Genomic DNA, 17,332 nt, shown 5'->3' on the forward strand with positions numbered 1-17,332 from the left:
CAAATTTTAATATTTAATAATAAAATTCATTACAGCTCGTATATACGATTGTATACATTTAATGTAGAAACTTGATCAGTTTATCGTTATATGAATCATGTGTTTTACATTCACAGTTGACGATACTAGTGAACATCATATTCTACACGGAGCCAAGCTACAATGGCCAACTCTACCCTGCCTGGGCACAGTCACTTGGTTGGTTGATCTGTGCCTTCCCTCTTTCGGCCATTGCTGCTTGGTTCTTGTACTACTACTGCAAAAATGGGGGATTGGAGGTAATTTAGTCTTCATTTTTAGATTCACTTTTTAAATCATGTTCTTAGCAAACTTTCAATAAGTCTTTTGGATGTTATGTTATTTTTTTTTTATGAGAAAAATTTGTGTGAGAAAATTTTTTCACTAGTAACGTAAAGATTCCAGATATCTTTACCACATAGTCTTGCTGTAGTCAAGGATGCTCTACCTTTATTTGGTCTCCTAAACTATTGAAATAAATCAAGTAATTACTAAACCAAAAAGTCACGAGTTTGAACCCCTAAACTTTGAAGCTCGATAATTGAGGACAGCAACCCATTTTGGACAGAAAACTCAAATCAAACAACTATTGCCTTGTAGTTTGTTTTTGGGTGGACGAAGGCAATGGAAGAAAATCCAGAAAGAAAAGCAGGCTGAAATTTGTAAAAAGCCTGTTTGTCACATAAGTTGATAATACTTAATTGTGTTAGAGGAAATCCTGTCCAATGTTACAATAAAGTAATAACAACTAGGTATATTAAACTTACTAATGTGATATTGTGGGCTGCATCTAGAGTCTATGTCAGTCAGGACTTGCTGTGTAGTGTGTAGCCTCTCAGTCCAACACAGGTTATATATAGTTTGACCTTAATTAAAGTAGTTCTATGAAGTTGATCAGACTTTCCTGATTCAAATTGAAGTTACGATAGGAAAAAACAAAACAATTTCTTATGTAAATGTTACACCCACATCATCCTATCCTAGCTGGCCTAAGCACTGACCTGACAAAGCTGTACTGTCAATAAATACATCAGCAAAGTTTTTTTATGTTTATTATATAAATGGTCCCTTGTTTGATGAAAATTTTGTACGTAATGGACATGAGAGAAGTGAAATGGAAAAGTACAAAATCTGGAATCTAAAGGGTTAAATAGAAAAGGTTATTGTTGAAACATACAGATACACATTATGGAACCTAATAGAGAATGCAACTGTACGTAATGGACATGAGAGAAGTGAAATGGAAAAGTACAAAATCTGGACTCTAAAGGGTTAAATAGAAAAGGTTATTGTTGAAACATACAGATACACATTATGGAACCTAATAGAGAATGCAACTGTACGTAATGGACATGAGAGAAGTGAAATGGAAAAGTACAAAATCGGAATGGGTTAAATAGAAAAAGTTATTGTTGAAACATCAAGATAAAATAAAAAGGTTTTTTTTGAAATCTAAGAAACAATTTATTTATTGTTTTTTAAGCTGCTGAAAATGCACAGTAAACCACTACCTCAGTGGGGCCCAGCATTGGCTGACAACAGAACAGAAAACTACTCCGCCGAGATCCAGAGCCAGAAAAATATTGCCACCTTGCAGAATTATCTAGGTAACCACAATGACCGGAGCCAGGTACACCTGGGGCAGTTTGTCAAGCTGCTGGCATCCAGTTCATCCACCATCAACACAATCATGACCCAGTCGACTGAAGCCGGATCTTTTTTGCATAGGAGCTCCACAGTCAGTAGCATGAACCAGGAGAGCTAGTAAATGAAGTTTTTTGGTACATTCCTTATTCACTTCATTTTTTAATTTTATCTTCCAAACCATTGTTGAGCGGATATTATTTAAACTAAACATTATTTTCGGAGCTTTGTTTTATAAATTATATTTTAGTGGCTCATACATTTTAATAAACTTTTTTTTTTCCTTTCATAATTTATAAAGTACAGCACTTGTTACAATTGTGCTGTCTTAATATTGTAAAAATAATAGGATTTTTAAAGACAGTTTATATCTGTAAAACAAGTTAGTATGTTCTAAGGATTTAACATATTGGATAATTGATAGTTCAAAAGTTAATAATACATTTATATATAGTGTGTGATATACACACAAAAAGTGAAGTGTTGATGGTGTTTTTGTGCATTACAGTTAATTGTCCATACAGTTCAGTATTATGAAAATAATAATATTGTCTATTAAGTCCTATCTTATGAGACCTTTATAATTTTAGGAAAATGTAATGAGTTTAGAGTATTAATTATATTTGACATTTTCAAAATCGTTGAAAGATCTTCACTGTTATCTAAAAACCACTGTTTGAAATAAAGTATCTAAGGGAAACTACTTTTAACATCAGTCATGCTTTTGTAACTTGCAATCAATAAAATTTTTGGAAATTTGTTTTCAAATGTGACAATTTATGATAAAGTGTAAATGGAAAAAACTTTCAATACACTTGAGTCTACTCAAAACCTACAATTATAAATTTATTCTTGGAATCTTTTTCAAGTTAGTTTCTAAGCTTAAATTTTTGACAAAGTTTTATTATCCTGTTCATTAACTTCACATTTTTCTATAAAGCTCATTTACAGCTTTATGCTTTATTGAAAACTCATGTAATGTGCTAACCATTAAATTGTTTCATGTGTCAAAATTTAAATCCCAGTATGTGACTTTGTTAAATGTAGGCTATATGTTAGATGTTGTCCATTTCATTTGTATTTGACTAGTGGCTAGGTCCCCATCATTGTCTCTGCTAAATGTTGCTTTAACAAGGCTTATTTTGAAATGTATAAAAAATAAGTGCTTTCAAAATCCTGCCAAAAAATTAATTTATTTTATTGCATTATACACATGGCATTATATGTACATAGTAATTGTATGATAATCATATGATGATTCCCGATTACTAGTCCATGTTTAGATATTAATAGTTGAATTTCTGTACTTGTAAAGTTTTGGTTCTTTAATCTTCAGGATATATTTACAATGTGTACAATAAAATTTATGGTAGCCTATTGAATAGCAGGATGCCATTGTTTATGTCGCAATTACACATGAAAACCAAATTGTTTTTGCTTTTTTTCTAGATTTTTATTTAGTAACCGAAAATATTAAAAACATCAAATACATCCAATCTTTAGTAAAGTCCAAAATAAAACCTGACAGACAAGTCTATTAGGAAAAAAGAATGGATTTATAAAAAATAAACAAATAGGCCTAAATATTTATATATATATATATATATATATATATATATATATATATATATATATATATATATATATATATATATAATTCTCATTTGAACATTTATACCCACATTATATTTTTTCATTTTGAGCGTGAGGTCTCAATCTCATACTACTAGTATTTGTAAAGACATTTAAAATGTCTACATTGGTGCAAACATCAAAAAGTCTAGATGTATTGATGGATATAATTTTTTAGATTGTTGATAATGTTATAAAAATATTTTAACAATTTTTCAAATTTTAAAATCCAAAGTTCCTTACATGACAGATGTCTCTATATGGATTAAGATTTCCAAATGATTTGTTATTTTGTGCTGAGCTTCATCGACAATATTAAAAATAGGAGTACATGTTTAACTGCCCTTTTTAAAATGTCCAATGTGGATTTCTGTTAAGTGCTTAGGCTGGGGAAATTCTAAGTGACCCATGATTTGTGTGGTATTTTAAATTGATCAATGATTTAGAAAATATTTTCGATAGAAAGTAGTGCTCAAATTATAGAAATCTTATTGAAAGTTAAGTTATGCGACATTATTATAAAAGTTTTTGAAGGGTAGCTTTGTCAAAGAATCTCGAATTAGGTATGGCTAATACAAAAAGAAAAGCAGGCTGAAATCGGAGTCAATGGCCTCAATGGCGCATAACCAGTTGACACGTATACTTAGTTGTGTTGGAGGAAATCCCTTCCAACACTAGAAGGAAGAACAAGAAGGTATGGCTTATTTTAAAGTAAAAGTTGTTTTTAAGGATTCAAGCTCTTTTAGGACACGTAACTCTGCGGCTATGATATTTTAAGTATTTTACTTTTAACCTTAAACTATTCCTTATTACATTGGGTGTTAACAGGTTAAAAATGTTGAAAGAGATAACTCTCTAGGTGTTATTGTAATATTTATATTGTGTAAGTTAATGTTATAGTATTTAATGTAATATTTATTTGCAGCTGAGAAATGTGTATTTATATGATGCATTTAATAAACGCAATAATGCCTTAATTATTTTCTTTTGTTTGTTAACTACGTTTAGTGGTAAGAGAAACATGAAATATTTAATTCTACACTGGTGTGAATGCTATTGGGTGGAGCCTCGTCTGCGTTCTAGTTAGCATTTATATTAAAAAGCCTGTTGTTTGATCTCTTTTAATTTTGTAAGTAAAAAGGGCCCAATCATGAAGTGGAGACAATAACAAAGGTGGGCGCCTTTTTTAAATAAACCGAGGAGTGATCTCCCCTAAACTTTCTCGAATATTCTTATATAAAACAACAGGGGATATAGTTATGATTTTTAATCCATTTTAAATACTTACACTTTTTAAAATAGAATAGAATCTCATAGAAAAAAGAATTGCGCACCAAGCAAACGCCAAAACAAAATGTGCATAATAGTGCGGAAAATTATTAGTACTTTATAAATTTACAAGCGTTTTTTGAGAAATCGGAAATAGCGTAAATTACTACTTACGGTCAACAGAAATTACTCAAAATTTGATAGAAGGTAGAGGATTAGATCTTTTACTTACTTGTGAAATTTCATTTATCTATCTGAAATAGTACTCAAGTTATAGGCTTTTGAAAAATTCAAAGTGAAAAAAGTACCACTTCCGGTTATCGGAAAACGCTTAAAAGTTGATAGGGCTCTACGATTTTGATAAAATACTTATATATGAAATTTCATCAACCTAGCTGTAACGGTACTCAAGTTATCATGTTTACACACACACAGACACACAGACATAAGGACAAGATTGCAAACTTATGTTTTTCCGTATCAGTGAGGTGTAAAACGTCGAGATTTGTAAAAATCTCGATGATTTTTTTTTTTGCACGATTACAAGACTTTCTCTATACTTCGTATATACGAGAAAGTAAAAAGGAAACATTTTATACATATGACTTTATTTCAAAATGAAAGAAAAGGTTATGAAATGTAAGCGGAAATCTTGGGGCCCTTATCGGCTGCCCTATCACCCTGACACCTGTTTGTCTAGCAAGGAATGACATGTGTTTTTACAAAGAACTGAATAGAGTCCTTGCAAACACGTGACCTAAATCACGTGATACCTACGCCCGCCGCCACAGTGGTGTACATCAGACGTAAACACAATCAGCTGTTCGCCAGCGCTGGACGTGTTCACCAGCGCTGGACGTGTTCACCGTATGTAAAGAACCGCACCCGTGGAAAAGGAAAAATACGTTAAAAAACTTGAACTCTTAGGAATTGAAGATCCTTATACTGTTATTGACAGTTTCGTGGATAATATAAATATGTGGACAAAATTTCTAAATAAAAATACTGTTAGTAATACCGTTTGCGTTTAGAGTTTAAGTAGACGAAGCTGATCAAATGCAGTAATATATTATAGGTTATGTACTGTAGCAAACGTGAGACCACTTAACTCCTACAAAACCCACACTACAACGGCTAATATAATCCATGGGTAATAACCAATCTGGGTAGCATGTTATACAATTTAAGACCCTTATAATCCAGCAGGGAAGTAATCAGACACATTAATACTGACGTTCAACCCTCATGATGGCTGCCCCCACCTGTATCTAGCCCACAATAAAACCAAAGAGGAGTCTGCCCTGCCCTCCCCTGAAAATGTCTCACCTCCGTGATACCCAGCCCCACAGAGATAGTATTTCTTATATAATTTTGACCCTCAGGGCCCAGCAGGGAGAACAAAGGGGAAAGTCCCACTGCTCTCCCCTCAACACTTCTCACCTCGATGTCATGTTATGTCATTTATAGCACACATAGCTTATCAGGGGAAAGCATTAAGGCATTAAGAATCTTAACTCTGGACAGCTACACACTAGTATACTAGCTACACACTAGGTGCCTACTGTAAACTACTAGACTGTAGGCCCTATGTAGACCTGCAATTGTATCAATTGTAGACTGGGTCCATTGTTATTATTCTAAACCATCTCACTTATAATGTTTCTAGCTTGATTTGTTTCTTTTATAAACAGTGGATTTAAAAAAAATTTGCCTAATCATTAACCAAATAATAATAATGTGGTTATTTGTTGTTGGCTGGTATGATCTAGATTGTACTACTAGGCTACAAAAACTTAGCAGACCAATTACTAGATATGAATTTGAATTTAATTAAACTCAGTCCAGTATCAGATACATATTGCTGTAAAAAGACAACAAAGTAGGTAGGCATTAGTAATTTATTAAAGCCTTCTACTACAATAATATCAACTACATGCTTGTATAAAGTTTTTACAATTTAATTTAAGTAGCAGATTCTAGATCTAAGTCTAGTCATACAATCTATTTCAATTTCAGAAAATTTCGTTTGCTAAAAAAATGATTAGATAATAGAGCGAGATTCTAGATCTTAGAGACAATTAAATGCTTTATTAGGCCTATTATGACTACTTTTGATTTATTATGGGTGTATTTTGAATCGAATGTAGATCTAAACTAATTAAATTTAAGTAAAGAAGTAGATTCTAGATTCTATGTCTACCCAGCGGAGCCAGGTATTAGGCCTACTATTAGATCTTATTATTCTTATTATTACTTTTGACTTTGTCTTTTACTATTAGTATTTGTGAAGGTCGAGCATATTTGTTTTATTAATAGTTATCTTTTATAATTAAAATGATGTTTATTATTTTACTGTCCTTACCTGAAACAAAGTATCGAGAACTGCATTTGATCAGATTCGTCTACTTTAACTCTAAACGCAAACAGTATTACTAACAGTATTTTTATTTAGAAATTTTGTCCACATATTTATATTATCTACGAAACTGTCAATAACAGTATAAGGATCTTCAATTCCTAAGAGTTCAAGTTTTTTAACGTATTTTTCCTTTTCCGCGGGTGCGGTTCTTTACATACAGTGAACGCGTTCAGCGCTGGTGAACACGTCCAGCGCTGGCGAACAGCTGATTGTGTTTACGTCTGGTGTACACCACTGTGGCGGCGGGCGTAGGTATCACGAACGGACGTGACGTCATATGAAAGGACTCTATACAAAGGACAACCCTTGATCGTGTGAGAGCATGCATGTGGGAGACTAAACGAACTTTACCTTATTTTTGCACAGCTGTCGTTCGGCAGTTATTGTCTAGGTTTACGTTGTGTTATTGATACGTTATAAACACGTGTTATTGATACGTTATAAACACGTGTTATTGATATGTTATAAACACGCTGTGTTATTGATACGTTATAAACAGGTGTTATTGATACGTTATAAACACGTGTTATTGATACATTATAAAAACGGTGTTATTGATACGTTATAAACACGTTGTTTTATTGATACGTTATAAAAACGTTGTTATTGATACGTTATAAACACGTTGTTTTATTGATACGTTATAAAAACGTTGTTATTGATACGTTATTAACACGTGTTATTGATACGTTATAAACACGTTGCGTTATTGATACGTTATAAACACGTAAGAACGAGTTGTTGAGTTATTGTTTGAATATAAATGTGTTGCATTGGTTGGATACAAACGCGTTGTTGATTTATTGTTTGGATATAATTGTGTTGTAGTGTTTGAGTATAAACACGTTGTTGTGTTACTGTTTCTGTGTGAACGGCTGGAGTGTGTTTATCTGTTATTATAATTATTTGTAACTAAGAAGGCGAATGTCGCTTTTTATGTTCCTTTGAGGATTGTTGTGGTTTTTAGTTAAGTAGTCCGCTATTATGGCGCTGATATGATTTCGATTTTACAATGGTTTGTAGCCTGGTTATTGTGTCTTGTTTATATTTTAATGTTATTATTTATGCAAACTTTGTTTTGAATTGTTGCTCCACTTTGCTTTATGTCCTGAATGTAAGTTATTGTTGTATTAGGGACTATTTTCTTGTGCGTAGCTTTGGTTTCTTTGTTCGTAGTATTGGGTTCTTTGTTCGTGAATGTGGGGTGTCGACAGGGAGGGACTGTTACGTCCCTTACATGTCCCCTGCTTGTGTGTGTGTGTGTGTGTTGTGTGCTGGAACGACAGGTAGCCTCCCTTTGTTGTATAGTTGTATCCCTTGGTTGAGTGTGTCTACATGGAGCGAGAGGTGTTCACGTGAGGTGTGTCAGGTGACGGGTGCCAGAGCGTGTGCTAGTGTGTGAATAAGTTAGTTGGAGTGTGGCTGTGGACGTGGAACGTGGAACGTGGGGTTGAGATCTGGATGTGAAGTTGTGCTGTGGCTGTGGACGGGGAGACGTTGAGTATCTTGTTATTTTATGTTGTAGACTCCATTTGCTCTTTTATTATTCTTATTACTGTATACATTTATATTAAACATCTTATTGTTATTATTATATTTATATAGTGTTAGTTGTCTTTGTTTGTCGCTACATATATATATACCCTAGATTCCAGAACCCAACATTTGGGGGCTCGTCCGTTTAGCATGGCTACTACCAGGAGTGCCAGAAGACAGCTAATAAGTGACTTGAAGGAGGAGGGAAAGCTAATCGGGCTGACCGATGACAGTTTGGCGGAGTGGGTGAAGGAAGAGTTGAGGAGGGTGGAAGATGCGAAGGTCGAGGTTGTAGCAAAGGTATGTAACCCTGTACCCCGCTTGAGGGACGTGGCGGCGATGACGGTGGACGAAGACCTGGGTGCGTATGTGAGGCATTTTGAGAGTCAGGCAAAGAGACAAGGCATTGACCCCAAGGACTGGTCGCTCCTTCTGACGGACAAGATGAGTGGACAACTGAAGACTTTCCTCGTTGAGACGGGACTGAACTTGCATCATGACTTCGAGTCAATAAAGGTAAAGTTATTCACGCACGCAGGTTTCAACGAGGAAAAGTATAGGGTCAGATTCCACCAGCTAGTACCGACACACGAAGACATGAGAAGCTTCGCAGTCAACACAGAAGCCGCTTTGAGAGCGTGGGTCCAGCAGTCGGGAATAAAGGAAACGTTTGAGGACTTGATGAACCTTTTGATAGTTGATCGGATAAAAGCAGTTGTTACTTGTGATCTGTTGGAGAGGCTGAATGGTGCTGCTAAGGTAAGTGTGGAAGATAATCTTAAAGTTATTGACAACTATAAGAGCACTCAAAACGCTAGAGTGACGAGGCCAGTAAATCAAACCCCTCCGTACGTCGCTGCTAGTTCTACAGCAGAGAGGATACCCTGGCTAAACACGACACCGCGATCTCCAGGACACCACACTTGCCCTGGTGTACAGCCTATGCATGGTGTTAGGAAGGTCAGCCGGAGCAGTAAATGTTTCACATGTGGACGTTATGGACACTATGCCAGGGATTGTCATAGCAATAGTAATAGCGGCTTTACTTGGAGAAATAGGTCAGATAAAAGAGCTGTTGTGGAGTATGGAAACAACAAAAGACCTTATCGGTGCTACAAGTGCAATGAACAAGGTCATATTGCCAAAGAGTGCAGTATGGATATAGATACAGGCGCCTGTTATAGCTGTAGAAAGCCAGGCCACATACAACGAAACTGTCCCAACGGGACCAGTAGAGCGAGCAACTGGCGTACTGAAAATGTACATCGACGGTCAGATGATCTCAAGTGTTATTGCTGCGGTGGTGTTGGTCACATATCACGGGTGTGTCCCACAGCTCAGCGTGATATGTTAGGAAATTTTTCCCGGCTTAAAGACTCGCATATGAGAGCGAGGTAAAGCACGAAATTTGGAGGCGTATCCTTACAAAGGTAGTGTCCTTGGTAAGTTTTTTTGTTAAGATAATTTATTCAATCAATGTTAATTTTTCTTTGGTTTTTTTTGCAGAAGCTGTGTATGATGATTACGGGCTGGAGATGATTGATGTAGTTAAAATGGCTATCGAGAAGGGAACTCAGTTTGATCGCCTTTAAGGAAAGATCTGCCGATGGGCCCTTGCACTACAGGAATTAGCCTGTACTGTGAAACATATCAAAGGAACTGAGAACTTTGTAGCAAACAATCTATCAAGAGTGTTTTACGACAACTAGTGTATATGATATTGAGAAATTTATTATTGTTGGAGATAGTATGATTATGTTAAGGAATTTACTATTGGGGCGTTATAATGTGATTATATTGAGAAATGTTTGAGAAAGGTATTACTGATGCAGTATAGAATGATTATGCTGATTAATTTTTTTTATTGTGGCTTCTCACATGTATCATTATAGGTTGAGATAGTCAGACCACGAGCTTGGTGCCCGGCCGGAGAAAAACCATAGTCCACTCTCAGGACCGAATTGTTCAAGCTGGATGCGAGCCACAATCTGGACCAAACTGTCCAGGCTGGATACACGCCACACTCTGGATCAAACTGTCCAGGCTGGATACAAGCACACTCTGGATCAAACTGTCCAGGCTGGATACGCGCCACACGGTCAAAACGAGGCTTCCTAAGGACTAAAGAATAAGTAGTCGAGCTCGGGCACCAACAGTGGCTAATGGAACAAGAGATGTTTGATCTCTTTAAGGAAAAGAGATCTGAAGGTGGAGGGGAGGGATGTTACGTCCCTTACATGTCCCCTGCTTGTGTGTGTGTGTGTGTGTGTGTTGTGTGCTGGAACGACAGGTAGCCTCCCTTTGTTGTATAGTTGTATCCCTTGGTTGAGTGTGTCTACATGGAGCGAGAGGTGTTCACGTGAGGTGTGTCAGGTGACGGGTGCCAGAGCGTGTGCTAGTGTGTGAATAAGTTAGTTGGAGTGTGGCTGTGGACGTGGAACGTGGAACGTGGGGTTGAGATCTGGATGTGAAGTTGTGCTGTGGCTGTGGACGGGGAGACGTTGAGTATCTTGTTATTTTATGTTGTAGACTCCATTTGCTCTTTTATTATTCTTATTACTGTATACATTTATATTAAACATCTTATTGTTATTATTATATTTATATAGTGTTAGTTGTCTTTGTTTGTCGCTACATATATATATACCCTAGATTCCAGAACCCAACAGGGACGTTCTGCTGGAATGTCGAGGCCTGTGTGTTAAAGAGTTTCTGTGACACTTTTATATGGTGTATGGACGGTGGTCCGAAATTGGGTGTTTTGTTTCGTTGAGTTCTGTTTGTTTTGTAGATCTATGTCTTGAGTGTTTTGTCTAGATAGATTCTAGTTTTTTTATAATAACTTTGGTTCCATATTTATTATTTTGTGAAATAAATTTTATATTATTGTTAAAGTTTTTTTGTTTTTAATTTAGACTAAGGTTAGGTTATTAACCAGCCTGGGTTTAGCCGGGCTTGCACTGACCGGACAGTAGAAAGTAGTAGATAAGCCTAGGGAAGGGTAAGATAGATTTTAAGGTATCCCCCCCCCCCCCTAGCAGGGCTTACATCTGTATAAACGCATTGCTGTGTTTTTTAGATATACATGTGTTGTGTTTTTTTTTGGGCCTAACCGAGTGTAAATCTGATAAAGCAATGCATAGATCCATGATTATCACTCGCTGGAGTTTACTGAATAGCATACGATTGAATTGATATCAAATATATGAATACCTAGTGCAGCCTTTTATCTTCTACTAGCACACAACAGAGAGACTAACGAACTGTTCATAGTAAGCATTGGGTGTGAGGTTCGCAATTATTGTTGTGAAACGAGGGTTGTCCTCTATGGGGTTGTGGGTCGGGGGAGTGTGTGGGTTTTAGTGTATGTTGTTAGAGTTGTTGTGAGGGTGTGTGTTGACGTGTTGGCTAGGATTGTGTGGGATTTGGTTCGGGTTGTGGTTTATGGTTTCTTGTGGGTGCGGAGTGAGGTGGTGTTGAGTTTGGACTACTCCGCGGGTTGTATGTGATGTGATGATGTGGGTTGAGTGGGGGTGGGGTATAGGGATGCGACTTTTTTGATGTGTCGTGTTGGTACCTGGGTGGGTTGTAGGGTGGTGAGGTGTTTGGTTTGTGTTGTGGTTCGTGGTGTCGTGCAGTTGGAATTCGGTCAATTATTTCCCCTTCTTTCATTCTAAAAAGAGCGATTGCTGTCAAATGTGTAGGAGATTTCACAACTGTCCTAATTGTCTATTAGAGAAAGCAAGATATATATTATAAATAATATATATAATAAATATTATAAATTCAGTTCTGAATGTTTCTAGGTTCGGTGCTGATAAAAATCAATGTAACAGATGGTTTAGCTACCAGTCATGTGACTATAGCTCAAGCTGCTGTTGAGATTCGCGCACAGTATATAAAATGCTTTAATTACTGGAATATCTAACAGACAGAATCCGTACTAGACAGAATCTTTACAACACAGAATCGGCAATACTTATCGATCAAAAGATATTTGTCTTCTCAAAGATTCCAGCATGCACAAGACTTTCCAACTCACCGCTGTTATGCTGGTTCTCATATGCATTTCTGTCGGTGAGTACATGTAATAGTTGCGGTTTTCAACAACACTAAAGGCGAATGTTTAGAACTTTGGAATGCGTTAGGCAAGGCTGCTTGCTCTCTCCCATTCTTTTTCAATCTCCACCTACAAAGGATCATGACAGACGCTTTAGAAGAACATTCTCAGTCAGCATCGGCAGACGATTGTAACCAACCTACAATTCGCGGAAGACATAGATGCCATTGTAGACAGAAGACAATGATCACGACTAACCACCCAAATGGTTTTATGGCAGATACATTTAAAGTATACATGGCCAAGGATTGGAAAAAAATCATTTATTCAAGTACCTCGACTCCATATTATCTGATGTAGGAAACACAAGATGTGCCCCGAAAACAACAGTATTAAGGAAATTAAGAAAACTTTGTCACGCAGACAATTCTGGTGGTTTCTGTCTTCATGTATGGATGCGAGGCATGGACCCTTAACACAGACCTCTAGAGAAGAATCCAATTTACGGAAATGAGATGTTTACTGTGCCTCCTAAGGATTTCATACAATCATACAGAGATCACATTAAAAAACAAAGAAGTCCTGGAAAGGATCACTAATGCAATTGGTCCTTTTGAGAGTCAACTGAGCATAGTAAAAACAAGACAATTGAGCATATTACAAGATCAAATGACCTACCACTATCCAAAACATTACTGCAAGGTCAAGGAGGGAAAAGAATGGGAAGGAAAAGACGACACTGGATGGATTACATCAAGTATTGGACTAGCCTGCCTGTCACAAAACAAATCAAATTGGCCTAAGACAGGGATGGATGGCGGAGAATTATAGGTAAACTGTGGTGCCCCAACGACCACAATAAGGGTTCAGAGATGGTGATGATGATGATGATGATGAAAGCTTAATGCCATGTTAATTTTTTAAAATTGACTCTTCATATCCTATTTTTCTTGACTAAATCTTATTCATATTATGTTATTGTTTGTTTATTCTTGAAATCTGAATAAAGTTTACTGTTTATTGAAACTTTATATAGTATGTTCCTTTTTTTACAAAACTTCTCGATTTGACAAGTTATTGGAAACATTATATCCGGAACCGATCCCATTATTATATCTGGTCCATTTTTTTCTGACCGTCCTCAGTATATTTTCTTTATTTTTTCCCTAAATTCTTCTTTTTATTAAAAAACACACAACAAAATGTATTTGTGAATGGTTGTTTCTGTTTTTATATTATGTTGGAAAACTGCCCTTTGGAATAGTACCTGGAGTGGTACAGAAAGGAGCCAGGAATGGGTAATGTGATGCTCGTTGAGATGTTTTTTCTCCCACCGAGCTACATTTTAAACAAGTTTTTATTCTCTTTTGTTTTTACTGCAGTGTTTACATTTTTTTTTCTATTTCTGCTGTTAAGAAACATCAATCGATATTTCTCTGTCTTCCATAGATGGAAACCTTTCGGAGTCGAACCTGATCACTATTCCATGTACCTCTAAAAGGGACGATGAAGAACCTGCTGAGTACAACAAGAAATTTGAGCGATCAGCACGAGCTGAGCATCAAATGAAAGGGCCGGCATTTATTGAAGAACCAATTGTTGTTGTCTCCAAGGTTGGTGATTCAGAATGCTGAAAATGATTTGTAATTTATATCTTATGTTTGTGATCATTTAATAAAACAATAATTTGTCATTTTAATAGATTTACTGTTTAACAATACACATAAATGATAATAATTAGTCAATTAAAACATTCTCTTGCACAGAAAATCTTTAAAAAAAAAAAAAAAGGAAATTAAAATTATAAAAAACTTCAGTTAAGTCTTATTTTTGTATTGTAATATATTTTTGTCTTTCAAATGTCACGTATACATTCATTTTGAGTGCCTTTTTTGGCAGAAAAATTGCGGATGACGGAATCAAAACTTATAGTTTCAGCCTGGTGTCTTTTTATTGACGACAGCGCCAAGTTTGTTAGTCTTGCCTGCCCAATGGTAGACCTTACATATGATTTGATCAATTTGCGTAGAGAAAAACTCTTCAACTTCAAATTGTCCAAATTTTCCCAATTGTTACCTTTTTAGCGCAATTTCCATTCTGGAGAATTGCGTTTATTAACTCGTCATTTCTGGGAATGGATGGATGGATGAATGTGTGTCCGGGCTTTAAGTCGTATCTCCTCCTCAACGAAGCAATATCGATGACTAGTTCCAAAAGCAATTATGTTAAGCAAGTTACGAGAATGAGCATAGGCCATAAAAATTCCGGGTTTCTTTCATGTATTTCCCGTAAAAGCCAAAAAACCTCGAAAAAATGCAGTTTTTGGCCCATATCTCGGCAACCAGACCACTTAGCGACTTGAAACATGTACCAATCGATTCCTGCCATAATTTAGAACAGTATTGCCGAAGAAAGTTTTCAAAAATATCCTCTCGTTCGGTCACAAATTTTAAAATTACATAAACACCTACAAACCGATCGCTCTTCAAGCTTGAACGCACCCAATCATTATACGTCAGAGCTATTTTTAGATAACATAAGGAAATTGCGCATAAATGTCACTAGACTTTTTTAATTAACTTGTTTTGTCACTGATGTCTTCAACATTTTGAATATGGCAACAAAAATTTCGGATTGTGTAAAACAAATTATCTGCACTAATTTCGTCATAGAGTTCTGAGAGAATCTTGCATGCTGCAAGAATGTCATGGTTTGCAGAATAAAAAAAAGTAAAAAAGCGAGAAAAATCCACATATATATTTCTGAGCGCAAAAGATCGATGATTTCTATTAGTTCTATGAATTTATTGTAACCAAATGAATCCAACATCGCTTGCTTCCTCTCGAGGAATTTGGCTTTTTCGCCGAACAAGAAATTTCTGCATTGATTTCGTTGTCTACCAAAGGTTGACTGCAGTGACTTTAAATGCTTGTGCATATTGTCAATTTCTTGCAACATGGGGCTCCATAGAAAAAAAAATCTCATACTTTCGTTTTTGTAAATTTAGAGAAAGCTGATGTTTTGGATATTCACCATTCATTTAGATTCAAAAACTGATATTTTTTTCGTCATAAGCGATAGTTGGTCGGGGATGTGCTATTTTATGGAGCGTCGTTTTATATAAGCGTCGTCTAGGTAGGAGGTGATGACAGCTGGTGTTTAAACTTAAGTGTATATACGTGTAAGATATTTAAAGAAAAATGAAGCTTGTGATGCAAAATTAAATCTTTATTTTTCATCTTGAAAACCAACAAGTAAGCAGTAAATTTGGGGTCCCTAAATATCAGGGGCCCCTGACTGCAGCCCACGATCTTGCCTACGACCCTAAGTACATCACCGAATGGCATACGATTGAAATTATATCAAAGACATGAATACCTAGTGCAGCCTATTGTTTTCTACTTGCAAACAACAGGGGGACCAACGAACAGCACATAGAAAGCATTGGGTATGAATTGTGCGATTATTGTGGTGAGACGTGTGTTGGGCTCTATGGGGTAGTGAGTTATTTGTTGGGGTAGTGGGTGGGTTTTAATGTATGTTGTTTGAGTTTTTGTAAGTTGTTGTGTTATTGTTTGGTTATGCAGTGTTGTTGTTATTGTTTGAGTATACACGCGTTGTTGTGTTATTGATTGAGTATACATGCGTTGTTGTATTATTTTTCTCATATACATGTGCTGTGTTATTGTTTAAGTATAAAAACGTTTTGTTATTGTTTAGGTCTAAGCACGTTCTTGTGTTATTGTTTGGGTATACACGCGTTGTAGTGTTATTGTTTGGGTAAAACCGCGTTGTTGAGTTACTGTTTAAATAAAATTTTGTAGTATTGTTTGGGTATAAATACGTTGTGTGATTATTTGGATGTAAACGAGTTGTTTTTTTTGGGTATAAAAGTGTTGTGTTATTGTTTGCTAATCTAGTGTTAATCTGATACACCAGTTGTCTCCAAACTTTTCAGCACGATGGCCGCATTGACTATCAAATATCGGTTCGGGGGCCAGAGTTATTTGAAGGCACCTCTTCGGGGTGACGGAGGCCTTTAGGTGGGCGTATAGATCAGAAATTAGATTTCCCTCTCTTCTAGTTTTAGGTTCAGAAAATTTAATCACTAGTTATGTCAGCAGCAGAGGCCAATTTCTATACCCACTCTTCATCAGACATAAAAGGCTGTAGCTTGCCTTTACTTTCCAGGAAGTTACCTATTTCCTTTCTTAACTTAAATACTCTGCTAAGAGTTATATCACAATTTACCCATCTTACTACTCTGTATTATGGTAAATCTTTCGATTCCTTGTCTGTATCTCTCAACGTATCACTGAATTGTCTGTGGTTGAGCCCATTTACCTCATGAAATTCTCCATCTTCAAAATTTCCGTGGACAAAAAGATGTCCGCGTGCCGGATGAGAGGACCTCGCGGGCCGCATCCGGCCCGCGGGCCGTAGTTTGGAGACCCCTGTGATACACCAAAGCATAGATCGATGATTATCACTCGCTGGAGTTCACTAAATAGCATACGACTGAAATGATATCAAATATATGAATACCTAGTGCAGCCTTTTATTTTCTACTAGCACACAACAGAGAGACTAACGAACTGTTCATAGTAAGCATAGGGTGTGAAATTCGCAATTATTGTTGTGAAACGAGGGTTGTCCTCTATGGGGTTGTGTGTCGGGGGAGTGTGTGGGTTTTTTTAGTGTATTTTGTTAGAGTTGTTGTGAGGGTGTGTGTTGACGTGTCGGCTAGGATTGTG

The 17,332-nt window shown here is 36.3% G+C and overlaps 1 protein-coding gene across 1 annotated transcript in view; it reads left to right on the plus strand.

Annotated features, from left to right (window-relative positions):
• The window catches only part of LOC131929376 (sodium- and chloride-dependent glycine transporter 1), a 14,585-nt gene extending 11,338 nt beyond the window's left edge, over nucleotides 1-3,247 (plus strand). Inside the window, exons 12-13 of the mRNA XM_059285530.1 lie at nucleotides 117-278; nucleotides 1,502-3,247. Coding sequence (XP_059141513.1) covers nucleotides 117-278; nucleotides 1,502-1,783 — 444 coding nt within the window. The 3' untranslated portion in view covers nucleotides 1,784-3,247. The remainder of the gene's footprint in view (nucleotides 1-116; nucleotides 279-1,501) is intronic.
• The last annotated feature ends 14,085 nt before the right edge of the window (nucleotides 3,248-17,332 follow it).

Source organism: Physella acuta, unplaced genomic scaffold (genome assembly GCF_028476545.2).
Source record: "Physella acuta isolate Inbredline_101_S28 unplaced genomic scaffold, ASM2847654v3 ptg001622l, whole genome shotgun sequence".
Classification (NCBI taxonomy): domain Eukaryota; kingdom Metazoa; phylum Mollusca; class Gastropoda; family Physidae; genus Physella; species Physella acuta.